This window comes from Salmo salar, chromosome ssa24 (genome assembly GCF_905237065.1).
Source record: "Salmo salar chromosome ssa24, Ssal_v3.1, whole genome shotgun sequence".
Lineage (NCBI taxonomy): Eukaryota > Metazoa > Chordata > Actinopteri > Salmoniformes > Salmonidae > Salmo > Salmo salar.
Genome location: NC_059465.1, coordinates 22,901,071 through 22,929,012, shown reverse-complemented (window position 1 = coordinate 22,929,012; position 27,942 = coordinate 22,901,071). Strand labels below are relative to the sequence as shown.

At 43.2% G+C, this 27,942-nt stretch overlaps 1 protein-coding gene across 1 annotated transcript; it reads left to right on the top strand.

Moving 5' to 3' along the window:
- On the top strand, nucleotides 1–27,890 carry LOC123730409 (transmembrane protein 132D). The gene is made up of 3 exons (XM_045706992.1): nucleotides 1–913; nucleotides 6,372–7,257; nucleotides 27,393–27,890. The coding sequence occupies exons 1-3, from the start codon at nucleotides 841–843 to the stop codon at nucleotides 27,541–27,543; spliced, it is 1,110 nt and encodes a 369-aa protein (XP_045562948.1). The 5' UTR covers nucleotides 1–840; the 3' UTR covers nucleotides 27,544–27,890.
- The last annotated feature ends 52 nt before the right edge of the window (nucleotides 27,891–27,942 follow it).

Sequence of the window (27,942 nt, the reverse complement as noted above, 5' to 3'; positions counted from 1 at the left end):
CAGATTCAAAACTGGACAGGAAGGAAAATCTCCCCCTAAAATAATTGAACAAATAATATGAGAAAAGTTACATTTAAAAAAAAACTACAATGGGATATTGTCAATGCCCCAAATAAGTAATTTATGTTCTGGTCTAACAGGCTATAGTCGACTAGTCAGTGTAATTAGCAGCATGTACAGTAGTCAGGCTATTTGTGTACATCATCCGCAGTCCATCTATCTCCTTCTCATCATGGATGTGGAATCCCGAATTATCATGGTTTTGTTTTTAATTTACAGATGCTGTTAAATCCTGTCGCCACCGCATAGGACGTGCTCTGACCGGATGACATGATGCCTTTAGTGCCCCAAGGATTGTGCACAAGGCAGTCGATGATCTGTGAATCTCACTGTACATTGCAGCGGCGTCCCGACGATGGTCAAAGTTGGGTAGACGTCTGAGTCTGGGAGCGGATGCAAGGACTTCAAACTGAATCAGATGGAGTTTCTCTATCAAATAATCGCATTCAATACGGCGGCATAAGGGATAAAGTTAAAAAGGAAAACAAAGAAGAAACTAGGTTGATCGCAATCTGATCAAGGACTTGGACAGGACGTCTCCAAACTCGTTACGCAGAACTTTTCCAACATTGAGACCGTATCTGATAGCTCAATGCATAGTTTATGTGACACACGGAGTGCACACGACAAGGCTGTATTCTTCTTACAGGTGTGATTTTGTAGGCTACACTAGGCAAGTTCTCTTCCTGGGTAGAAATGAATGAAGTATACCCCTATTCACTTTGTTGAAACTCCGAGCCTGGGAATTTACATGTAATAAAGTGACAGTTGGATGCCAAAATGAGTGTTTACTCTCATATCTGGAGGATTTTACAGATATTCCTAGCGACGATTGTCACAATTGTCACGCAAGGTATGTACCATACAAAAAGGCTTACACTCAGCCTGAGTGACTATCTGCATATTGTATTCTATTTGTATGTTTTTGTTTGGTACATATTTAATTGCAGACTCTTTATGATGTTGAAATAGTCTAAATTAGTATTTAGATTTATTTGTATTCCATTAGATAATGTGTAAGAAACGAGTTTAGTATATGATCAAGGAGCTGATATGAGATAGACTGTATACCCTTGTGGTTGAAAATGTATTTAACTTTTATAGTTTCCTCTGAAATGTTATGCCATACTTTTATGACTACAATACCACACTGCCATCAGTCAATTGGCTTTGCAACATAGTTACAGACTGCAATTTCACCATGATAACTGGTCATTGTGGTCAACTGCCCTTATATCACACAAAAAGTCCCATTTGTCCAGTGAATAAGACAATGGCTTGAAATGAGTGTGCCTAGTCCAGTTTAGGTGCCACGCAGTTTTGTGAGAATACTGGTATACAGGTACAGTAGGCCAAGGAGGTCCACCTTAGTCTAATTACTCCAAAATGCATGTTAAGACTAATCGATCTTATTAAGGCTTGATTTTTATTTAGAGTTTATGTTATTGAGGGTTAGAGCTGATGTAGGGGCAGCAGCGTAGCCTAGTTGTTAGAGTGTTGAACTAGTAACCGAAAGGTTGCAAGATCGAATCCCCGAGCTGACAAGGTACAAATCTGTCGTTCTGCTCCTGAACAAGGCAGTTAACCCCTGGCTGTCATTGAAAATAAGAATTTGTTCTTAACTGACTTGCCTAGTTAAATGAAATGTAACTTGCATTTAGATTAGTAAACCTTATAAGGATGAGAATGTTTTTGATAATGTACTGTGTACCAGTACTTTATGGGACATTTGGCACTGTCATTAAGTTCCACTTATGAAATGGACACACATTTTAAAATGTAAAAAATAAATAAAAAATCCTTAGTTTAGTCTCAGTGTGCAGCAGAGCTGAAAAGGAGTTTCAGTGCATATTAGCAGAAGTCCAGAACACATTATTGTACTCATTCACATCACCTCAGTAATGATTAAGTTTTGATTAAAAACCAAGCAAATATTCCACATCACTAGGCATTTGCTGAATAGCTTTTAACTGCCTCAAAGACAGCTATTTCCAGACGATGTGGCCTTCCTGAATTATAATAAACAGACTAGATAAAGAGGACAAAAAGGGAGAAATCCTGATAAAACCAGCTTTAAGAGTTTCATTGGATATAGCAATCCCTACCAATCCCCACACAGGCCTAAGCATCTCCCTCCTCTCCCTTTCTGTACACATATGATCAGTGCTCAATCACGTTTCTATCTTTATGTAGCGGTTGCAGGGACATAGGGTCTTTTCAACCAGTAAACCATTGTTATTCCTCTGGGGAGAGGACACAGCCAATATGGAAGTAAACAACGTCTTGACCTAAAATGACAGACTCTATTCAACACTTCAAGTAGAATAAGTGAGACATATGTGTCATGTCTCTGTCATGCCATTTGAAGTCGGATCACACACAGGCTGTTCTTCACAATTATAAACATTCATTATAGCACATTAGAATGCATGGCGTTAAACTGTTACTGTTCTCTCAAAACACCATGCAGCATAGGCCAGGTTTGTTTGGTTTGTGGTCATCTTAAATCCGTGGGTGCCATCAAGACAAACTCAAGTTGAATAGCTTGTCAGAGCGTGATGGATAATTCTGTATTAAAAGAGACATTGACATGTATACTTGTTGGTCTCAATATAATGCTGCTGAAAATAGCATAGAATGACAGCATGGGTAATCTTTTGTTTCCTAGTAACAACAAATAGCCTACTGTAATTGCACAGTAGCCTACAGTAAGTACAGAGCTTATACTCTTAAGTGAGCAATCCTGTGCTGTCCAGACATTGGTCAGCTGGCAGCTTTACCACAACTGAGAACAATGCCAAGCAGACCTACATACACCTATAACCATGCCATTAATTAGCTTTTGCCTCAGTCTCCTCACTTTTCTAGCGACCTTAATTGTTTGACTGTGTCCAGTGATCCTAATGATAATGTAACCCTGTTGTTACCCCCAACTTTAGAGCATAGGGTCTAATGTAGTCCTGTCCTTCTCCCTGTTCCTTGTGTTCTAATGCCTTGATTATTTTCTGTATCTAACAGGCCCACAAGTAGTGACTTATTCTGAGAAAAGGGACCTGAAGATTATGTTTAAAGGTCGCCTCAGTCTTGTTTAATCAGATCTGAAAATCTCTTTCCCTCTCCCTCCTTGTTTCATATCTAATATACTATATTTAAATTGCTGAATGCAATTGCAGTTTCATATTCTCAAGAAATATAGACTATCCTATTGTACAAATGTAACCTATACACAGATGTTTTCATTTGGAATCAACTGTAGAATTTGTAACATAGATTTGATGAACAGCATATTATGTTGCATATGGATTCGGTTGTGCATTGGATGTCTCATAGTAGCGTGGGGAATGCAAAATGGGTCAACTTTGAGCAAGTTTTATCTCCTAAATGTTTTGGCATTCAGGTCCAAAAAGTAACTTTCTGATCACTTCTACCATGGGCAAACATGTATGGAAGGTTTCGTTCAAATAAAAAAGGGGTGTAGTCAAAAAGTGATTGAAATGATTTAGAATGATCCAAGAGGGAAAACAATAATGTCAATGGAGACAAGTGAATTTCTGCAGACCAGAATAGATGTTGTTCTTCTGGACAGGAAAATAGAAAAGTCAAAGATGTCAGTCTCCAAGTTGGGTGATTGGAGCAGCTATGTGCTGAAACAGCTGGTGGAGGAATTTGGCTCCTTCTTTATCAGCTCGATGCAAAGCGTTTATCATGGCGAAAGAGGAAATACAGTACATACGCACAACATATACTGTAGCTTCCCTACACAGTGGAGAATCAGTGATTATTGTCTCAGCAAATGCTACTGTTAACATACAGTATATACTCACTAGTGCATTATTTGCATTGAGTACAATTTTACCACCCCCCTTAGATTTCAGAGCTAACTAAAGTGTTCTTAAATAAATTGGGGAGCACAGATGACCAGTCAAACCCCGCTTGAGAAAATATATAATAGCATGTGATATGTGTTGCCACACTTGCAGCACATCTCCCTCCTGCAGAGATGCCAAAGCAGAAACGGCCCAGTGAGTGTTTATTCACAGTGGTGGGAAATGCTGCCAGCTCTGGTATTAAACAGCACATCTGTCAATGGCCACTGTTGGAGCTAAGGGGGAGACAGCCCCTGCCCAAGCCCAGGAAGATGATTGAGATACTGTACATGTCTGTGTGAGAAAAATAAAAACATCCATTTGTGTTTCTCTTTGGGGGTCACTCCATTGACATGGCTCCGTTGTGACACATAAACTGTTTCCCTGACTGTGTAAAGCTCTCCAACCACTGCACAGGTGTCTGCTTGGCGATAAAAGCAGGTCGAAGGAGGGATGATGTAGAGACCTGTCACACGCCACAGACCGTGAGGGACAAGACTTAGTTAGATTTACAAAAAGCTCCAAGCCCTCCTCCTCCTCAGGAAAAATAGCCATCAACAGTCCAGTGACAGACATGCCATTCTCTCTGGCATCTTTTGTCATAATTTGACAAATGGAACAGAAAGGTGTGTCACTACACATGCAGATAACATTACAGGAAATGAATATTATGGAGATTTTGGGGGGGAATCTCTCTAAACTCTGTGTTAAGGACACGTTTATGACAGTTATAAGATCAACAGTAGTTGTAAAGAGGGACATTATTGATTATAGCTACAAATAGTTGACTCATCACTGGCGCATAAGATGCTTGCATTGTGTATTAGTTCATAGTTCATGATGAATAAAATTACGTTACATTACATTGCTCAGAGGCTCTGTCCTCTGGGCAGAATAGAATGTGGCAATTTGTCATGAACAAGCAACTGATTTTATTTTGTGTCATTATACTGCAAAATCAAGCTATAGGTCTACACTTAAGAGGAGAATAGACTGTTTCATACTTTTTTTAACAGACAGTTTATTAGCAAAGCCAGAGTGCTGTTGAGTGCCACTGAGTATGAGATCATCTCAGTTAATGAGCACATACCAGGCTGCTTCTCTCTCTCTCTCCCACCAAGTAGGCCAATTACCCTCCCATTGACAATGCAGCCTCAGGTCAGCAGCCATAATGTGTAATCTATCAAAATGGGGGCAAATGAGAGTGGATGCTGGCCTGTGGACCTGCGCCTCAGTTCACTTCCAGAGAGACAGTTGTGTCATACCCCTCATGCTTTTATGCCGGATCAGAGGGCTCTAATGCTGTTGTCCCCCTCGATACCCTCACCCTACACCAAACACACACACCATGAACATGCTGCCCTGTGTAGGACCAGATCAGCCTCCACCTAGGCAGGTCAAGTTGTTTTAAGGCATACAAGTCAATATAGTTGGAATTACGTCATTTACAGGGAGTAATTCCATTTCATTAATCTCTGATACAGTAAAATCTGCCAATAAATAATTTGTGTTTTCATGCATGTCATCAGATCGTGCAGATATTATTGCTTGCTACTTTGCCATTTGGTTTTACATAAAAGTTTTGATCTGAAAGAAGCGGGAGGATGAAAGTCAAGTCACTTCTGCAAAGCACAACAGAAAACACACCTCTTTTAACAGAGAAATCATAATGAGTAATAGAACACACCTGAGTGTCATAATTGTCTCTAGGATGGTCTCTGCCTCCCTCTGGTGACAGGTGGAACCATGACACCAAGTGTTCATGACAGGTAGTCCGTCCCGCACTTTGGTCATTTTCACTAGAAATTACTCTCAGTTGGGAATGGGATTGACTTGATTTGGATGATGGATGATATCAAGGCAATGTAGTCTGTGCTGCTGCTGTTCCCCCAGTGCTCCTTTGCCACTGCATCACGCACAGTAACACTCTTAGCTGCTCCTGCTATGATTTCTAATATAAAGGCCCTCTTGTATACTATGGGAATTTGAAGATGAAGTAAATGGTCACTTTAATGATGATGTCCCATCTAGTTGATCAGCTTGCCTCAAGTCTAGTTCCTGGAAATCTCTGGATGGTTTCTTTTTGGCAATTCCCGTTAAACTAATATTTTATTGGGATATCTTTGTACTCAGGTAATTATTATGATTTTGTACTTAATGATTGAGGCCAGCTATTATTCCTGGCCACTTGATATAACCATGAAACAATGGATCCTGTTATAAAACTCCTGACCCTGATTGTGGTAGGTAGCCCAGAGTTTAGAGAAACTGACCAGTAGCCGGAAGGTTTGTTAATGCCGGGTCGTAGACTATTAGCAGAGGTTAAGGGTCTCTAGAGTCTCACTAGTCCATCCAAAATGATGAACATGAATTTCCTCTACATATCATCAAAACAACACTGTCTGTTAACCAAAGGGTAATGTTTTGTCTCTTGCTTTCCCACAGAGTTGGACAGCCGGGAGATGTCAGACAACACTAAGAGCTCTCTGCCATTCCCTGTGTTCCTTCCAGTGAACTACCAGGTGAAAGACGCAGATTACTTATTTTTGAAGGAGGCCGGTCAGGACATCATGAGGAACTCGAGCATGCAGACACAGACACAGCCATTTGTCATCCTGAGAGCCAGCCGGCCTCCTGCTGTCAATGCCAGCTATGGGCCCCTGTCCACAGAGCAGCCTGTCCCTCTAGACCTAGTCCAGTCTGTGCAGCTGTTCCGGGCCCCGGGGGTATTCACCTACAACTGGAAGGTCCAGTCCTTTGTGCTGACCCCCCGGGTCTACTCCTCCATGCCCAAGGTGCGGGTGTTGTTCTATGTGGCTGGGAGGGACTGGGACAGGGGAGCAGATGGGCTAAAGGATGAGTTGCCCTGTGTTACGGTGTTTGCCTTCTGGCAGACTCAGGAGGTGAGGGGCTCCTGTGCCCTTGGAGGTCTCAGGGGCACATGCATGGCTGTGCTGGAGCCTGTAGCCAGCTGGTTCAGTCCCGCAGCAGAGAGCTCTAGCCCGGGGAGGTTGGACCCAACAGAGGTAAACACAGTAGAGCTGTACTACCAGGCCCGGCCCAGTGCATATGGGAAGTGCAGGGAGGGCGATTGGGATCGCTGGGGCAGCTCAGAGCAGCAGCAGGCTGAGTACATCCCTGTGACTCCCATGCAGAGGATCAGCAGTGTGCGCCTCCTTCAGGTGCCCAAGGGAGCTCCATCTCTGTCTCAACTCAAGCTGGGAAAGGCTGTTGTCATCCAGACTTCCTCCAAACCCCTGAAGAAGACAGATATCGCCACTTTCTACATCCTCACGGCCAGCTCCTCCTCCCTGGAGAACTTCACTATGCGGTGAGTTTCAGATGTCATGTTTGATGTTTTCACTCATACTAACCTTAACTTTTTATAATGTCAAGTCAATTATTATAAAACAATTAGTTATCTTGAATATTCAGAATTCCAAATGCAAATGCAACTCTTTACCCATTAAATAAAGGAAAAACTATAGTGAAGTGCTTATTAGACCAATAATTGTCCTGCAGCACACTGTGGTTATAATTGGTTAATAACAGTTAACCCTGTTTGCTGAGGTACTGCCAATGTATTGCACAGTAGCCTTCCTTATCTAGTTGATTTAGCCACACGTGCCCAAACCCTGTCCGTTAGAAATATCCAATGAGATTTGAAGTGGATTAAAGTATTTATCTGAAAATATGATAGATTTTAGCTTTCTTACAGGGAATTGAGGCAGATTATTGAAGTTAAGTTGAAAAATAGTGGAGAGTAATGATATTCAGAGCTACAGTGGCAAGAAAACGTATGTAAACTCTTTGGAATTACCTGGATTTCTGCATAAATTGGTCATCAAATTGGATCTGATCTTCATCTAAGTCACAACAATAGACAAACACAGTGTGCTTAAACTAATAACACACAAATTGTATTTTTCTTGTCTGTATTGAATACATAATTTAAACATTCACAGTGTAGGTTGGTAAAGTATGTGAACCCCTAGGCTAAGGACTTCTCAAAAAGCTAATTGGAGTCATGAGTCAGCTAACCTGGAGTCCAATCAATGAGATGAGATTGGAGATGTTGGTTAGAGCTGCCTTGCCCAATAAAAAACACATTTACAAAATTTGAGTTTGCTATTCACAAGAACCATTGCCTGATGTGAACCATCTCTAAAAGCCTTGATGTTCATCAGTCCACGGTAAGACAAATTGTGTATAAATGGAGAAAGTTCAGCACTGTTGCTACTCTCCCTGGGAGTGGCCGTTCAGCTAAAGACTTACAGAAATCTCTGGAACATGCTAACATCTCATGAAAACGTATAATTGTTTTTGTGTTATTAGTTTAAGCAGACTGTGTTTGTCTATTGTTGTGACCTAGATGAAGATCAGATCAAGTTTTATGACCAATTTATGCAGAAATCCAGGTATTTCCAAAGGGTTCACATACTTTTTCTTGCCACTGTATTTCAACTTCCCGTGCAGTCATCAAGCGTCTCTGTGTCACCGTGATGGAGATTAAGTGTGCTCAGATGTAGCTTTCTAGTGGCTCATTATCTGACTGATGTAAAAGGAGTGCGTACAGTGTGCTGTGCGTCTTATTATAATGACTGCATATGTGTATAGTGGGGATTACAGGCAAAGCCCAATTTCATCATTTCAAGGCAGTGCTCGTTCATTATGTTAAATGTCCTGGTTGTACTCGAGGACAGAGCACCTGCACACTACAGAGCTTCAACATCATAGTATGACAGCCACGCATGTAGGGTTTATAACCATACTGCTGAGAATTTTTGTCTGACTAATATTTTTCTCCGCTCATACAGGTGTAATAAAGGCCTAGTGCACTAATTTGGTGGGAAAGAACATTTGATTTAGATTTCTCAGGGGGTGCTTCAGCACCCTCAGCACCCCTACTTCCCGTGGCTATGTTCACACAGCTGCCTGACCCTATTGATTCTTTACACTAGGCATTGAAACTTATGGTTTCAAGGACTCTCAGGGCCGAGGTAATAAGGATGGTGTGGCCTCTCTCTAGTTCCCTGGTTTATCATATTTAGATTGAGCTGTTTCTGAAAGCATTTTCATAGACTTGTCTATAGTGTGTACAGTATAAATTATCTCCACGCAGCCCTCAATATCTCCACATCATCCTTATTCACAGCCAAACCCCTGCCTAGACCTGTGTATTTTCACTGATGAACACATGCAGTTGAAGTCGGAAGTTTACATACACCTTAGCCAAATACATTTTAACTCAGTATTTCACAATTCCTGACATTTAATCCTAGTAAAAATTCCCTGTCTTAGGTCAGTTAGGATCACCACTTTATTTTAAGAATGTGAAATGTCAGAATAATAGTAGAGAGAATAATTTATTTCAGCTTTTATTTCTTTCATCACATTCCCAGTGGGTCAGAAGTTTACCTACACTCAATTAGTATTTAGTATCATTGCCTTTAAATTGTTTAACTTGGGTCAAATGTTTCAGGTAGCCTTCCACAAGCTTCCCACAATAAGCTGGGTGAATTTTGGCCCATTCCTCCTGACAGAGCTGGTGTAACTGAGTCAGGTTTGCTCAGTTACACGCTTTGCTCGCACACGCTTTTTCAGTTCTGCCCACAAATTTTCTATAGGCTTGAGGTCGGGGCTTTGTGATGGCCACTCCAATACCTTGACTTTGTTGTCCTTAAGCCATTTTGCAAGTATGCTTGGGGTCATTGTCCATTTGGAAGACCCATTTGCGACCAAGCTTCCTGACTGATGTCTTCAGATGTTGCTTCAAAATATCCACATAATTTTCCTACCTCATGATGCCATCTACTTTGTGAAGTGTACCAGTCCCTCCTGCAGCAAAGCACCCCCACAACATGATGCTGCAACCCCCGTGCTTCATGGTTGGGATGGTGTTCTTCGGCTTGCAAGCCTCCCCCTTTTTTCCCCCAAACATAACGATGGTCATTATGGCCAAACAGTTATATTTTTGTTTCATCAGACCAGAGGACATTTCTCCAAAAAGTATGATTTTTGTCCCCATGTGCAGTTGCAACCCGTAGTCTGGCTTTTTTATGGCGGTTTTGGAGCAGTGGCTTCTTCCTTGTTGAGCGGCCTTTCAGGTTATGTCGATATAGGCCTCGTTTTACTGTGGATATAGATACTTTTGTACCTGTTTCCTCCAGCATCTTCACAAGGTCCTTTGCTAGTGTTCTGGGATTGATTTGCACTTTTCGCGCCAAAGTACGTTCATCTCTAGGAGACAGAACGCGTCTCCTTCCTGAGCGGTATGATGGCTGCATGGTCCCATGGTGTTTATACTTGCGTACTATTGTTTGTACAGATGAACGTGGTACCTTCCGGCGTTTGGAAATTGCTCTCAAGGATGAACCAGACTTGTGGAGGTCTACAATTTTTTTTCTAAGGTCTTGGTTGATTTCTTTTGGTTTTCCCATGATTTCAAGCAAAGAGGCACTGAGTTTGAAGGTAGGTCTTGAAATACATCCACAGGTACACCTCCAATTGACTCAAATTATGTCAATTAGCCTATCAGAAGCTTCTAAAGCCATGACATCATTTTCTGGAATTTTCTAAGCTGTTTAAAGGCACAGTCAACTTGGTGTATGTAAACTTCTGACCCACTGGAATTGTGATGCAGGGAATTATAAGTGAAATAATCTGTCTGTAAACAATTGTTGGAAAAATTACTTGTGTCATGCACAAAGAAGATGTCCTAACCGACTTGCCAAAACTATAGTTTGTTAACAAGAAATTTGTGGAGTGAATGAAAAACAAGTTTTAATGACTCCAATCTAAGTGTATGTAAACGTCCGACTTCAACTGTAGCTATCTCCATCAAGGGTTGCTGTCAACACAGACAGCTGGAGATTTACGTTGTCTTGGTTAGAGATAGTACTCTTTCTGCTGCTACTATATTTCCTCCACACTACTGTATGTGGTAAATTATGGCCATGTCATGGGTTCCAAAACTCTATTTTCTCAATATGTCAAAATTATTTATTTGTGTTGCATGTATTCTGGAGTTTATTTGATGGTATCAGGAGTAGTGATGCACCGATATGACATTTTTGGGCGATACCGATATCCGATATTTTTCTTGCCCCAAAAGAACGATACCGATAACCAATATTACATTTTTTGCGTCCTTTTAAGCATTCTAGTACAGTTAAATAGTTAACACACACATGGACGCAGCGCTGTAAGGCACTGCATCTCAGTGCAAGAGGCATCACTACAGTCCCTGGTTTGAATCCAGGCTGTATCACATCCGGCCGTGATTGGGAGTCCCATAGTGTGGCGCACAATTGGCCCAGCGTCGTCCGGGTTTGACCGGGGTAGGCCATCATTGTAAATTAGAATTTGTTCTTAACTGACTTGCCTAGTTAAATAAAGGTTACACACACACACACACCAGACTGACCAAAAAGTTATTTTGTTGGCATTTACGTATATCCCCATTACCAGTAAAACATAATCAAAACCTATTTCTTTCACTTACTTGCTGTGCTGTTTGGTTGTTCATTTGTTCAGTCGTTTCATTCTCAACCAGGATTTCTCATACTATGGAACACCGTTTGGGTCTTTGCGTGTCAAATAACATTATTTGACGTGTCAAATAAGCTTGTTGACCAATCAGGACCTGAATATGACTGCCCGTCACATAATAATTTAACGCGTTTATACATTTTTTACGTAGGTATTACATATTGATTACACCAGCACTCGTATTTCATATGTCACAACGATTCATCGATACGTATGCTATGATGCTGGTAAAGTTGTCTCGCGCACCTACAGTGCTGGCCATTAAAAAGCTAGCTAGCTCATGGATGCAAACAATGTTCTTCCCCAAAAACATAGCAAAACGACATAATCTGTTTCTGTAGCTATAGTTAGGTAGCTAACTATATAGCTAGGTGTCATCATCTAAAATAACCCTAATTTACAAGACAGTTCTTATTTGATTAATGGTGGTCGGACCCATCTATGTGAAACTAGCCACAGTAAGGATTAGCCACAATAGTGGACTTTGCGTTTAGCCTTCAAAATAAAAGTATGCATGTGCAAATTCAGGCCACACAACATTCTATAATAGAACTGTGTTATTTGACGTGTCCAATTAAAAGCTTATTTAACGTGTCAAATAGTGTTATTTGACTCTTTTATCTTTTTTGACACGCAAAGACCCAAACAACGTTCCATAGTATGTTGTAAAGCTAATAGCAGTGACGCTATTACTGTGTAACTCCTGTAGGGCAACATGTGTACCAGTGCTCGACCAGTCGGCGAAAGAGAACTGTTGATTGTCAAGGACAGTGAATTCCATTATCTTGGCGTTAATGGATTTGACCTTTGAGTTGTCTCGCTGAAATTCTTACTCTTTCAAATGACTGCTTGACTTGTTGACTGCTCAATCCACACAGCAGACATTGTGGGCTAGGTTAGGAATGCTGTGTTGCACGTGTAGCGCAACATTTTATGTGGCGTCATTACGTCATGTACCTACGTTATATAGGTATGCACGTCAGCTTTGACATCGGTTTTGTACATCGGCGTTAAACTAGACATCGGGCCGATACTAATGTTGGCAGTTTTAGCTAATATCGGCCGATTCCGATATATTCACCGATAAATCATGCATCCCTAACCAGGAGTAAATGTTTGCCAAAGTCCTCCCTTTGCTGCTATAAGAGCCTCCACTCTTCTGGGAAGACTTTCCACTAGCTGTTGGAACATTGCTGTGGAGACTTGCCCCCATTCAGCCACAAGAGCAGTAGTGAGGTTGGGAACTGATGTTGGGAGATTAGGCCTGGCTCCTAGTCGGTGTTCCAATTCATCCCAAAGGTGTTCAATGGGGTTGAGGTCAGAGCTCTGTGTAGGTTCTTCCACACCGATTTCGAAAAACCATTTCTGTATGGACCTCACTTTGTGCACGGGGGCATTGTCATGCTGAAACAGGAAAGGGCCTTCCCCAAACTGTTGCCACAAAGTTGGAAGCACAGAATTGTCTAGAATGTCATTGTATGCTGTAGCATTAAGATTTCCCTTTACTTGAACGAAGCGGCCTAGCCCGAACCATGAAAAACATCCCCAGGCCATTATTCCTCCTCCACCAAACTGTACTATTGCCACTATGCATTGGGGCAGGTAGTGTTCTCCTGGCTTCTGCCAATCCCAGATTCGTCCGTCGGACTGCCAGATGGTGAAACGTGATTCATCACTCCAGAGAACGCGTTTCTACGGCTCCAGATTCCAATGGTGGCGAGCTTTACATCAATCCAGTCAAGGCTTGGCATTGGGCATTGTGATCTTAGGCTTGTGTGTGGCTGTCCAATACTTTTGTCCATGAAGCGTATCTCTTCCATCTCCCCCACAGAGATCTCATTCCCCCATAAGTTGAGAGGTAAACAGCAGCAGTCGGACTCTGTTCACACCCTACAGGTTCCCCAGCCTCCCTCACATTCACAGGGGCCTTATATGTTCTGTAGTTGGTCTTCATTAGGCTGAAAAGGGATGGCCCAAAAATAATTATTCAGCTGACCCTTCATTTAACCAGATGATAATGGTGCCTGGAGGAGTCCAATATTAAGTCAGTCAGTGCTGAGCGTTGCATGGATGCACCTCACTTCCTATTGGAGAATCTCAAATTAAGGCCAAAGTACAGATGGAAGGTGTAGCTGTGGGAGTTGGTCTCTCCCTCAGCTTCAATAGGTCCCTGTGCACGTACAATGCTGCTATTCCCAGAGCACACTGACAGGAACATGCACTGTTCTGATTGAATGCTTTAGGTGAGATTTATTAGAGTCAACAGTTGGTAGAGCATAGCGCTTGCAACACCAGGGTTATGGTTTCCCATGGGGACCAGTAAGAAGAAGTATGAAAATGTATACAATAATGTAAATCACTCTTTGCCTAAGCAACAATAGTGTGTTAAGAGGGAGAGAAGAAAAGAGAGGAAAAAAGGAGAAGGAAAAGGAGAAATGTAGCATTCTTCTTCAAAATATAAGTGTTTATTATCTATGATGATAAGCTGAAAAACAATGGAAATTTATTTTTTACCTGTGTTTCAGGAAGGGGAAGAGTGGACCTCAAGGTCCCCAGTTCAAATCCCGCCTCAGCCAGAAAAAACATTTCTAAACAAACCCTATAGTCTCCAAAAGTGTTTTTTTTCTTCACATAGGTGAATTTGAGATCACCTGAGTTAATGGAACGATTATGGTAGCATAAACATAACATACAGAAGTGTTGTTCTAATGAGGTTGGTTTATTACTGTACTATACTCCTGTTACCTTGTTTATGCAATTACTATCTTAAATGATCAGTTATCTGTTATGGTTTCTTGTGGACTGCATATTACCTGATATAATTATGAATACATCACATCCCACTGGGCACAGATGTCAATTAAACGTCTATTCTACATTGGTTCAACGTAATTTAATTGAAATGACGTGGAAACAACGTTGATTCAACCAGTGTGTGCCCAGTGGGATGTATGATAATTTACTCTGAGAGACATATATTTTAGTCAGTAAAAGTAAAGAATGTTTGACCTACAATCAAAAATCATTCAAAAAATGTGTTGAAATATTGAAACATGTTTATTAATGACAAATGTGAAACGTTGAACACAAACACACTCATAGCCCCTAGGGGCCCAAGGTAATGAGTGGGTATGGCAGCTGCCTGATTCTGAGTGAATAACACAACAGGATCCAAACATATGACAACATCCATACAAACAGAGGAAAAAAATCCATCTGAACGTTCTAGGGCTCGATTTAATCAGATTAACATTGGTCGACACCCGCATAGCGTTTTTTTGGTGGAACTGCATTAGAGCTGTCTACAAGCAGCTCCTTGTGTTACCTTATCTCCTACACTGCCTTCGGATGCAACGAAACCACCCAACTTTATATCTGACAAATCCCATGCAGCCACATTAGAAGTTCCACCAGCCTCGTTGCAAGTTCAAACACTTGAATGCATGAGGTTCAATTGTAGACTATAGGCAATGGTGGAAAAAATACCTAAATGTCATACTTGTATAAAAGTAACGATACCTTAATTGAAAATGACTCAATTAAAAGTGAAAGTCACACAGTAAAATTCTACTAGAGTAAAATTCTAAATGTATTTGGTTTTAAATATACTTTAGTATCAAAAGTAAAAGTATAAATAATTTCAAATTCTTTATATTAAGCAAACCAGACTGCACCATTTGTTTGTTTTCAAAATGTAGCCATGGGCACACTCCAACACTCAGGCATAATTTACAAATGAAGCATTTGTGTTTAGTGAGTCCGCCAGACCAGAGGCAGTAGGGATGACCAGGGATGATCTCTTGAATACGTGTGTGAATTGGACCGTTTTCCTGTCCTGCTAAGCATTTAAAATGTAACACTTTTGGGTGTAAGGGAAAATGTATAGAGTAAAAAGTACATCATTTTCTTTAGGAATGTAGTGAAGTAAAAGTAAAAGTTGTCAAAAATATAAATAGTAAATAAATAGATACCCCCCCAAAAATGACTTAAGTAGTACTTTAAAGTATTTTTACTTAAGTAGTTTACACCACTGGCTATAGGCCCTACTCCCGATTAGACTGATAGGCTTTAAATCCCCCCATTCAAATTATCATGAAAATTATGAAGTAAACTATACTTTCTATCGCCATTTTTTACTTTTAACTTCTAACGCAGTAGGGATAATAACCCACTGGGCACAGACTTAAATTCCACATTGGTTCAACATAATTTCATTGAATTGACGTGGAAACAAAGTTGATTCAACCAGTGTGTGCCCAGTGGGAAGGAACACACAAGACACACAAGAGCAACTACGGGTTAACGCGCGATCTAATTGAATCGAGACCCTAATTTTAGAAAGAAGATAAAAAGCGCTGGAGTAAAGCGGAGTCTATATGGAAACTAGTGACACGTTGCCACTTCAAAGTTTTTTGCACGGGTGGATTTGGCTGGCAGCAGACTGGGCTGTGGGTGAAGCAGGCCAGGTACTGGTGGCAGCAGACTTAGCACTGGAGGAAGCAGGTTGGGTCCATTGCATAGTCCTCAAAATGAGTCTCTTCCAAGTCAGGGTCCATGTCCTGCAGGCCTTCCCAGTCCACACACCAATCAGCTCTCCTGACAATAAAAAAGGCAACAGAATGCAAAACAAGAAAAATAGATGAATATGATTACGCACAATATCTTCATCAAATCGAAACACTGACCCATAGTTTTGTTTCTGCCATGTTTTAAAGGATGTAATGATATTAGTTAAGAAATGACAGTGTGTTATGTACTGAGGTTCCTCTTAGAGGCTATAGCAGAGGAGAGCTGGTGCCCTGAGGTCTTCACAGTGGTGTGTGACGCTATAGGCTGTATCTTTCTTCCAAAGAATGAGAAGCTATACATGGTTGGGTTTTGAAACATGGACATGGAGATGGTGATTGGACATGGTTGACAGCCTAACGTGAGTAAAATAGAGCCATAAGAGAGCCTGCTAAATGACAGAAATGTAATGTAAATGTCTTAGTGATGTAAATGTTTTTCGATAAAAATGTGTTTCTCTACTACTTCTAGTTATTTATTTATCTTATGTTTTTCTAATGTCGAACTAATTTGTGTGGCAACTCATTTGAATGAGATTAATTTAAATCAAGTTGACAGCTGCCTCTCTCTTACTGTTCTACTCTCATGTGTTGGAATCTATGTATACTTAAGCAGTGGGGCTGAAAATAAGCATTTTCCCTGGGTTCTCTCTCTCTCTCCCACCCCAGTGCCCATGTATCTTAATCCCTTTTGCTTTAGTTTGAATTCAAATTGCCTCTTGCTCACAGTCTCTGCCTCATGGGGTCAATGGTCACATAATAACAACAAGGAGAGTAAAGGAACAGGAGCAATGGTAGGAGCTCCTCTCATCTCCCTCAAGTCATTTCTCCTCTTCCTCATGTCATTTCTCCTCTCATCTCCCTCAAGTCATTTCTCCTCTCCTCTCCCTCATGTCATTTCTCCTCTCATCTCCCTCATGTCATTTCTCCTCTCCCTCAAGTCATTTCTCCTCTTCCTCATGTCATTTCTCCTCTCCTCTCCCTCATGTCATTTCTCCTCCCCTCTCCCTCATGTCATTTCTCCTCTCCCTCATGTAATTTCTCCTCTCCTCTCCCTCATGTCATTTCTCCTCTCATCTTCCTCATGTCATTTCTCCTCTCCTCTTCCTCATGTCATTTCTCCTCATCTCCCTCGTGTCATTTCTCCTCTCATCTCCCTCATGTCATTTCTCCTTTCCTCTCCCTCATGTAATTTCTCCTCTCCCTCATTTCATTTCTCCTCTCCTCTCCCTCATGTCATTTCTCCTCTCATCTCCCTCATGTCATATCAATTCTCCTCTCCTCTTCCTCATGTCATTTCTCCTCTCATCTCCCTCATGTCATTTCTCCTCTCCTCTCCCTTATGTCATTTCTCCTCTCATCTCCCTCATGTAATTTCTCCTCTCATCTCCCTCATGTCATTTCTCCTCTCATCTCCCTCATGTCATTTCTCCTCTCCCTCATGTCATTTCACCTCTCATCTCACTCATGTCATTTCTCCTCTCCTCTCCCTCATGTCATTTCTCCTCTCCCTCAAGTCATTTCTCCTCTCCTCTCCCTCAAGTCATTTCTCCTCTCCTCTTCTTCAATTCATTTCTCCTCTCCCTCAAGTAATTTCTCCTCTCCTCTCCTCTCCCTCAAGTCATTTCTCCTGTCATCTTCCTCAAGTCATTTCTCCTCTCCTCTCCCTCAAGTCATTTCTACTCTCCCTCAAGACATTTCTCCTCTCCCTCAAGTCATTTCTCCTCTCCTCTCCCTCAAGTCATTTCTCCTCTCCCTCAAGTCATTTCTCCTCTCCTCTCCCTCAAGTCATTTCTCCTCTCCTCTCCCTCAAGTCATTTCTCCTCTCCTCTCCCTCAAGTCATTTCTCCTCTCCCTCAAGTCATTTCTCCTCTCCTCTTCCTCAAGTCATTTCTCCTCTCCTCTTCCTCAAGTCATTTCTCCTCTCCCTCAAGTAATTTCTCCTCTTCCTCAAGTCATTTCTCCTCTCCTCAAGTCATTTCTCCTCTCCCTCAAGTCATTTCTCCTCTCCTCTCCCTCAAGTCATTTCTCCTCTCCTCTTCCTCAAGTGATTTCTCCTCTCCTCTTCCTCAAGTCATTTCTCCTCTCCTCTTCCTCAAGTCATGCCTCTTCTCCCTCAAGTCATTTCTCCTCTGCCCTGTAACTTGAATCACCTTGCCTCTCATAAACAGAGCAGTACATTTATGTGTCTGTGTCTGTCTCTGTACTGTTCACCACCCTGCCAACACAGCCTGTGTTCTAGCCCTCCTTTTCATCATCACGCAGCCAGTGTCTCTTCTAGTCTGGGCCTCAGCAGCTGTCTGGCTGTTTTGTCACTGTTCAAGTGTCCCATTAAGTCAGGCTTAATGCTCAGTCGTCAACATGATGATCCCAGTGTTGGTGATAGCTAGTGACAAGAGGACCAGGGATCTAATCAGTGTGATAACATGGTCAAACCATACCTGATAGTTTCATTAGATTTCCATGAGATGTTATTTTTGCAGGTGTCAACTCTCTATTACAGCTTTATTACCGGTCATATTGACAATGTAATGCCATGCCATCACCTCCCTATGCTGCATAGTCAAATTATAGATATTTTTTTAAATTAGGCAAGTCAGTTAAGAACAAATTCTTATTTATAATGACGGTCTACCCTGACCAAACCTTCCCCTAACCCGGATGATGCTGGGCCAAATTGTGCGCAGCCCTATGGGACTCCCGATCCCGGCCGGTTGTGATACAGCCCGGGATCGAACCAGGGTCTGTAGTGACGTCTCTAGCACTGCGATGTAGTGCCTTAGACCACTGTGCCGCTCGGGAGCCCCAATTACATGAGGGGGAATCAGATTGCTATAGGAAATGTGTTTAGTCTGTGCACCATGAGCTAGCTAGTGTACAGATTGAGTTGGCAAAACCCCAGATCACAGCCTCTTTTTTTAGGCAATGATTAAATGATTAAAATGTGATGATTTCTGATCAAACACCATTTAATACATTTTTCTTTGATAACATGTATTCTATTCAAAGATAGCCTCATGGATAAAAACCAATAAGCTTTGCTATCCGGTGGATCCAGTCAGTGGGCTACCGATCATTCATCTGTGTGACAAATAGGACTTTTTCATCCCATTTGCTGTGTTTTTATTCCTGGCCATCTGGCGTTAACATTGCCCTAAAAGTCTCTCTAACTCCCTAAACTGCCCCATAAGTATGACAAGCACGTCATTGATGACTGGCGGAGCATCAGAGTGGCTGAACGATGGTTATTTGCTTGCATAATTAAAGATTGCATCTGTTTGAGATTGCATTTGCGTTCAGTATTGGCCCCATGTCTCTGCAGTGATTCATATGTACAGAGCCAGGGATGTGAAGGCAGAGTGAATCAGGGGAGGATTGTAACCCCTGGGCAGCAGTAGAACAGGTGGGCCTGCCTGCAGAATGGGTCTTACTGGGAATATTGCTCTCGGCTTTCCTCAAGACCAGGTCAATTGATGATGGGGAGCATCATGCCCATACTGACTGATGCTGTATTATGAGATGTGTTTTTATATTCATACAATCATCCATAGAATCATATACTTACATTTAACGATTGTGTTATTGGTATTTTAACAACAATATTGGTACTATTGGTCCAAGAGTGGCATTGCATTACTCACAGACAGCAACTAAAATGTTGAATTATATGGCAAACTATTCTACATTTAAGATTGTTTGCTTGATTTTCAGGGTCTTAGCCATTATTCACTCTCTCTGTTATGCCTGAAGCAAATAAGGCTTAGAGAGAAGAGCAAACAAGCACAAGGGAGGGGGTTGCTGACTGGAGCGGACCAGGGGCCGAGGCCTGCCATGAGTGTGTGTGACAGAGGTGAGGGAGGCCATGGCTTCCTGTGGCAGTGTGGTTACGGGGAGGTCGGGTGGTGGGGAACCAGTATGCAAAATACACAGCGTTAGTCCGCCACCCAAACCTCACTTGGAGAGAAGTGAGATGGATGGTAGGTGCAGCACCTGAGAGCTGATTTTCTCACACACTGTCAGTTCCAGTCTATGGGCCAATCTATCTTCCCTGCCCTGGTGCCTCGGTGCCTCGTCCTCCTCCTGCCTCCCCAGTCAGCGCTGGCTAACCACAGCCACTGACTGCTATGGTTCCTGCAAAAACCCCTCCACCCTTAGAGCCCAGAGGGCCTGGAGGAGAAAAGGCTTCAGATAGGTCATCTTGTAACAATCCGTTTTTATTAAGTAAATCCCACACCAGTTTTTTTTTTACAAACTCCAGTCCTCAAGTACCCCCAACAGCACATATTTTTGTTGTAGCCCCGGACAAGTACATCTGATTCACCTTGTCAACTAATCATCAATCGTCAAATTTACTTTAGACAGATGGCAATGCTGTCAATAGCTAGCAAAGTTCGTCAAAAATAGCTGGCAATGCTAACGTTAGCTAGCTAAAATCCGGTGGTCAATCTTAGCTAGCTAGCAAAAGTTTTACTGCATCTAAAGTCAATCTGGTGACATCACAATGACGACAAAAGGTTTTCCTACTAATTATTTGCCTCCTTTAGGAATGTAATTGTATTTCCAAGCCACCGTAATGCACTTTAGATTCAATCTTCATCAGCACCAATTGACACTGCATTGAGTAGAATGCTCAGTCGTGCTTCAGTCCTATTAACTAATGTGACAAAACGTACAACCCATGAATAGCATGAGTGGGTGGATTTAGAATGCCATTACTAGATTAACTGTTCTCAGAGGTTTTCTAACTTCTTATTACAAGAAGTGTGTCATCAGTACATATTTTTTTTGTAATACATGCCATTTCAGTGATGGCAAATAATAGCATTGCTGGTATTACCACTATGACTCCAGCAAATCCTTATGAGACAGACTGATGCTGTGACCTGTTCCTATAGTTAGTGCTGAACTAACAGAAGTTCATGTGGAGGCAGGATGTTATGTTTTTTTAATCTCCAGTTATACATTATTTTTAATAGCATTTTTATCTTCAGGTACAGTTAGTTAGTTAGTACTATACCTTTATCCCAGAGGTTGTAGAGGCCTCAAGGTTACCTGTCTTCCTGGCTCCAGGAGTGTTGTTGTGGTCAGGAAAGATGTATGGTGACAGGCATGTCCCCTTTAACCCAGTCACCCCCACCCACAGTCCCTGTCCCCCTGTTAATCAGAGGCTGCTGCTCTGCTCCTCTTCTCTCATTTCCCCTCAGAGCCTGTCAGTCCCCTGTGCCTTTGTTCCTGCTTCCCCCTGAGAACCTGCTGGTTCCTGCTAACAATTGAGTGAGGGCCCCTCTCTGACAGTACAAAGAGAAGCAGGTCACCTACAGACAGACAGACAGACAGACAGACAGACAGACAGACAGACAGACAGACAGACAGACAGACAGACAGACAGACAGACAGACAGACAGACAGACAGACACACACATTGAGAACTGTGTTGGTTACTCTACCTTCACCTTCACTGTCTTGCCCAAATTGACATTTTTGCTACTCTTTTTACATTATCCAGCCCCTTTGGGGATGTGTAATTCTCCTCTAATCATTAAACCTTCCTTTGCCAGTCTAGTAAGTACTGTTAGCACTTTGTCAGAAAGAGATTGTAGCAGTAACATGGAAGGATCAGTGAAATTTTGCTGGAATGTCTGAGTCCCTGTCTCACAAGTATGTCCCCTCACGTAGAGAGAGAGAGAGATTAGTTCTCCCTTGAGCTTTCAACCGGTGCATCAGATTTCATCTAGGAAGAGCTGTATGTGCAGATGCTCTTACACTACACAAATATGCATAGACACACAAACACACACCACACATGCACACTTATACACGCAAAACACTCACAAACACACAAAGGCAAATTACAATAACTCAAATTTGTTTTTTAAATGGGATGAGTATATTAGTCTTTGTCCATGGCAGTAGCGTGAGTACAGCATCTGTCTATGACCTTGAATGAACACTCCCCCCTCAACCAGGAGAGGAAGTAGGGAAGATCAGATGGATGCTTATATTGTAGATTATCCCCCCCCCCCCCAGAGACCCATAATGCGCTCAGCATTTGTTTTACTGCCATAATGCATATCTGAAAGAGTATGGGATTAACCCCTGAGCAGCGTTAAGCTACACATAACGTTACACATAACAATACAGAGTCAAAGATAACAGCAAATGTTCCCAACTTTCGAGAACGTTCGCTTAAGTGTCGCATTAGGTCATTTGCTAAAATGTTCATATGAATGTTCCCGTGATGTGCAAGGAATGTTTCCCAGAGACCATTCCCTTAATATCAAATGGAATTTATCCAGAATGCGGTAACATTGTTCTCAGAACTTAAGATATGAATGTTCTAGACACATTTCATGGGAATGTTGCAAGAAAATTTGTGTCCAGTTTTCTGTGGGTTAGGAGAATATTCCATCAACGTCACACCAAATATACATAGAACATGGTTGCCATGTTCTTAGTACATAAGATATTAATGTTCTAGACACGTTAAATGAGAACATTGCAAGAACATTCATGTGTCCAGTTTTCTGTGGGTTAGGATAATATTCCATCAACATCCCACCAAACATACAAAGAACATGGTGGCCAAGTTTTCAGTCTAATGAAAAGCATGAGCTGGCGCACACCCAGAAAATGTTTGTGTAGAGGTGCTGACTAACGGCGAGTGAACTGTAGGCTATAAAAATAAAGAGTTTCACACTCTATATAAAAGCTCCCAGTAATGTATTGGGTAATCCACCAATGTTTCTGCGTCACTGAGCCTTTTTCAGGGAATATTCCATCAACATCCCACTAAACATACACGGGACATGGTTGCCATGTTTTCAGAACATAAGATTTGAATGTTCTAGACACAATTCATGGGAACCTGGCAAAAACATTGTGTCCAGTCCAGTAAATCTCAGCTCTGTTAAAACTACACTCAAGAAAGACTTGTATTAATCATAGTGATTTAGGAGTATCATTAAAACAGGTTAATATTCTCCACCAACATTCAACAGCTATACAGAAAGCCCTTAAATTGTTGAAATTAGTCAATCAAATCAATAATGAGAGAATAGTCAATTGATCAGATACCTTACACGGATAGGGATCGGGAATCTGTGAACCAAGAGGTTATGAGTTCAAATCCCAGTTATGTCACGGGTGTCGTAGGGATTGGACCAAAACGCAGTGGGAACGTGTAAACTAATCTTCTTATTTTATTAAAGAAGGAAAACAAAAGAAACACGTATACAAAACGACAAACGACACTAAACAGTCCTGTCAGGTGCACGAACACAAAACAGGAAACAACTACCCACAAAACCCATAGAAAAACACCCCTACTAAATAGGACCTTCAATTAGAGGCAACGAGGAACAGCTGCCTCCAATTGAAGGTCAAAACAATAAACTAGACATAGAAATAGAAAAACTACAAAATAGAACATAGAAATACAAAACATAGAACACTACCCAAAAACCCCGACAACACAAAACAAACACACCCCTGCCACGTCCTGACCAAACTACAATAACAAATAACCCCTTATACTGGTCAGGACGTGACAGTACCCCCCCGGTCTGCACCTTAAACAAAAACACAAAAATAAACCCAAAACAAAAATAATCCCAAACTAAAGGGAGGGAAGGGAGGGTGGCCTCTGGACAGTAGCCCGACACCTCAAATCCAGTATAGAGTGAACGGAGTACGCCGGGGCCCCCTCGATGTCCAGAGGGGGCAGAGGAACCTCCCACACCTCAGACTCCTGGAGCGGGCCAACCACCACCGGCCTGAGAGACACATGGAACGAGGGGATAATACGGTAATCGGGGGGAAGCTGTAACCTTTAACAAACCTCGATCACTCTCCTCAGGACTTTAAATGGCCCCACAAAACGTGGGCCCAGCTTCCGGCAGGGCAGGCGGAGGGGCAGATTTCGGGTGCGAACACCGGGGCCTCATTGCGGTGACGGTCTGCGCTGGTTTTCTGGCGCAGCACGGCCCGCTGGAGATGAACATGGGCAGCGTCCCATGTCTCCTCCGCGTGCCTGAACCAGTCGTCCACCGCAGGAGCCTCGGTCTTACTCTGATTGAGACCCCCAGACGTTCCATGAACGCCTTCCAAACCCTCGAAGTGAACTGGGGACCTCGATCAGACTATATCCTCAGGCAACCCGTAGTGCCGGAAAACGTGCGTAAACAAGGCCTCCGCAGTCTGTAGGGCCGTAGAGAGACCGGGCAGAGGAAGGAGACGGCAGGACTTAGAGAACTGATCCACAACGACCAGGATCGTGGTGTTTCCCTGTGAGGGGGGGAGATCGGTAAGAAAATCCACCGACAGGTGTGACCAAGGCCGCTGTGGAACAGGTAAAGGGTGTAGCTTCCCTCTGGGCAGGTGCCTATGAGCCTTACACTGTGCGCACACCGAGCAGGAGGAAACATAAACCCTCACATCCTTGGCCAAAGTAGGACACCAGTACTTCCCAGTCAAACAGCGCACCGTCCGACCGATCCCAGGATGACCAGAGAAGGGTGACGTGTGGGCCCAATAGATCAACCGGTCACGGACAACAGACGGAACGTACAGACTCCCAGCGGGACACTGGAGGGGAGCGGGCTCTGCACGTAACGCATGCTCAATGTCCGCGTCCAGCTCCCACACTACCGGCACCAACAGGCAGGAGGCCGGGAGTATGGAGGTGGGATCCATGGGCCGCTCCTCTGTGTCATACAGTCAGGACAGTGCGTCTGCCTTAACGTTCTGGGAACCTGGTTTGTAGGAAAGGGAAAAAACTAAACGGTGAAAAACATGGCCCACCTTGCCTGGCGAGGGTTCAGTCTCCTCGCTGCCCGGATGTACTCCAGATTGCGGTGGTCAGTCAAGATGAGAAAAGGGTGTTTAGCCCCCTCAAGCCAATGTCTCCACACCTTCAGAGCCTTGACAACAGCCAACAGCTCCCACCGTCGATGGGGTGGTAATTGATTTGCCTTCTTTTTGGAGAAGGCGAGAGCCAAATCGGCATATTCGAGGGGAATGTGCACGGTGGAGACCTGGTCTGGACTTTCCACCGTAGTAGCACCAACGGAAACCCCTAAACACCTCCCTGAGCACTCTCGCGACCACCCCGTGAGAGCCCTCTGTTGCCATGAAATGGTGGGGTCATGACGAGCTAACCAGGGAAGGCCTAGTACCACGGGAAACGCAGGAGAGTCAATGAGGAAGAGACTGATTCGTTCCTCGTGACCCCCCTGCGTCACCATGCCCAGGGGGATGGTAGCTTCCCTAATTAACCCGGACCCTAATGGTCGACTATCCAGAACGTGAACTGGGAAAGGCCTAACCACTGGAACAATAGGGATCCCTAACCTATGGGCGAATGCTCTGTCGATAAAATTCCCAGCCGCACCTGAATCGACGAGGGCCTTATGCTGGGAATGCGGGGAAAACTCAGGGAAATAAACATGCAAAAACAGGTGTACAACAGAGGGCTCTGGATGAGAGTGGTGCATGTTCATCTGGGGCGACGCCAGAGTACTCTTGCCTGCTGCCTCGACCCCTAGAGGAACCAACCCGGCACTGACCAGCAGTGTGACCTCTGCGGCCACAGATGGTACACGTGAAAGCCCCTCCTCCGGCCTCCCTGAGCGCAGCACCTCCCAGCTCCATAGGCACCGGAGCGGTGGTGCTGGGAGAGGGAATCGACAGAGCCCTCTCTGGACGTCCGCGGGTGACCAGCAGGTTATCCAACCGAATGGACATGTCCACCAGCTGGTCGAAGGTGAGGGTGGTATCCCTGCAGGCCAACTCCCAACAGACATCCTCGCGCAGGCTGCAACGGTAGTGGTCGATAAGGGCCCTGTCGTTCCATCCCATTCCGGCGGCCAGGGTTCGAAATTCCAGGGCGAACTCCTGGGTGCTCCTCGTCCCCTGCCTCAGGTGGAAAAGACGTTCACCCGCCACTCTACCCTCGGGCGGGTGGTCGAAGACAAAAATTTATGGAGTTTAGGCCATGAAACTGTGTGTATGCTAAGTTAGAAAGTTTGACCTAATCAGATAAGAGGAGCAGGGTCAATGCAGATAGCCCGGTTAGCCAATGTGCTTCATCACTGGTTGATCGGCCCAATTGAAATAGTATGTACATGAATGTATAGTTAAAGTGACTATGCATATATGATAAACAGAGAGTAGCAGCAGTGTAAAAAGAGGGGTTGGGGGGGGGGGGCACACAATGCAAATAGTCCGGGTAGCCATTTGATTACCTGTTCAGGAGTCTTATGGCTTGGGGGTAAAACTGTTGAGAAGCCTTTTTGTCCTAGAATTGGCACTCCGGTACCGCTTGCCATGCGGTAGTAGAGAGAACAGTCTATGACTGGGGTGGCTGGGGTCTTTGACAATTTTTAGGGCCTTCCTCTGGCACCGCCTGGTGTAGAGGTCCTGGATGGCAGGCAGCTTAACCCCAGTGATTTACTGGGCCGTACGCACTACCCTCTGTAGTGCCTTGCGGTCAGAGGCCGAGCAGTTGCCGTACCAGGCAGTGATGCAACCAGTCAGGATGCTCTCGATGTTGCAGCTGTAGAACAGTTTGAGGATCTTAGGACCCATGCCAAATCTTTTCCTGAGGGGGAATAGGCTTTGTTGTGCCCTCTTCTCTGTCTTGGTGTGTTTGGACCATTGGTGGTGCACTTGGTGGTGCTCAATTGTTATAGAAACATGCTTTGAATTGCTCTAAAGAAAGACAAATGAGTGCGGTGTTGTAATCCTGTACAGTGTCAGAGGATGGACAGTGGGATGCCTCTCCTGCACAACACTATGGATGCGTTCATGTATATATCTAACCTCACTCTTACGCTACACTAACTCCCTTGTAGGACTTTTTACACTAGTCATTAATTGCAGGGTAATGTTTGAATTAGCATTCAGCTCTCTAGTGTGGCTGTCTACTGGAACAGTGTAAGTGTTCAGCTGCATTAGATAATGCTTATCATTTACAAATGAGAGGCCAGCAGGCCAACAAGCCATTAGTACACCATGAATAATTTGTGTACGAGACAGGAACAAAGAGGCCCATAGAATATGAGGAATACTAAACATTCAAAATGCATTTTTCCTCAGTCTATTGAAACCTATCCCCAGGGATTTGCCCAAATCCTCTTAAATTGCAGGGCTTTGCTATGAGCAAAGTGGACTCTGATTGACTGAAGGTCTTAGGAATGAATCATTTCAAGGCCCCAAGTTATGGGAGCCAACATCATGTTAGCCATGTCCATTGGACCTACTGCTAGGTGTAGGATTTAGAGTTTACTTTCTACCTTGGTTTGTTTAACATGTGTCTTATTCCTGTCTCTCTTTTTATTGTCTCCATTGTTAGAGCGATTGTAAAAAAAGGAGTGTCGTTTCGCACAGCAACACCCAGTAACTCGTTGTTGTGGGACATCACGGTGGACTCTGGAGTGGATGGCACCATCGCTGTTGTTTGTCAGAGGAAATCTGCCATACCTGGAAAAAGGCAAGTCTGCTGAAAATACATAACAATCCCCCAATATACAATCAGTGAACGCCATTAAACCCACTATGTGTTCAACCATTGGCTGGACCCTTCAAGTTTGGCTGCTCATAGACAGCTTTACACATACTCTTGAATAAACATTACGGTACTGCATAAGGTGCTAATGTCATGGGTTTGTTAGTTAATTAATTTGAATAGTAGTGTACATGATACAGAGGGTTAGTTACTTCCATTTTGCCTGAGTAAGTTGAAAATAGTTTGCAAAATAGTATGTGATACAATGAATAGGCTAACGACTCAGAATAAATAACACTCACACACGATGGCATTTTGACTGGGGCTTAGGCTATCTGACCTGAGAAGAAATCTTATGCTATACAAGCACAGGTCTACTGCTGAGAAAAGCTTAAGT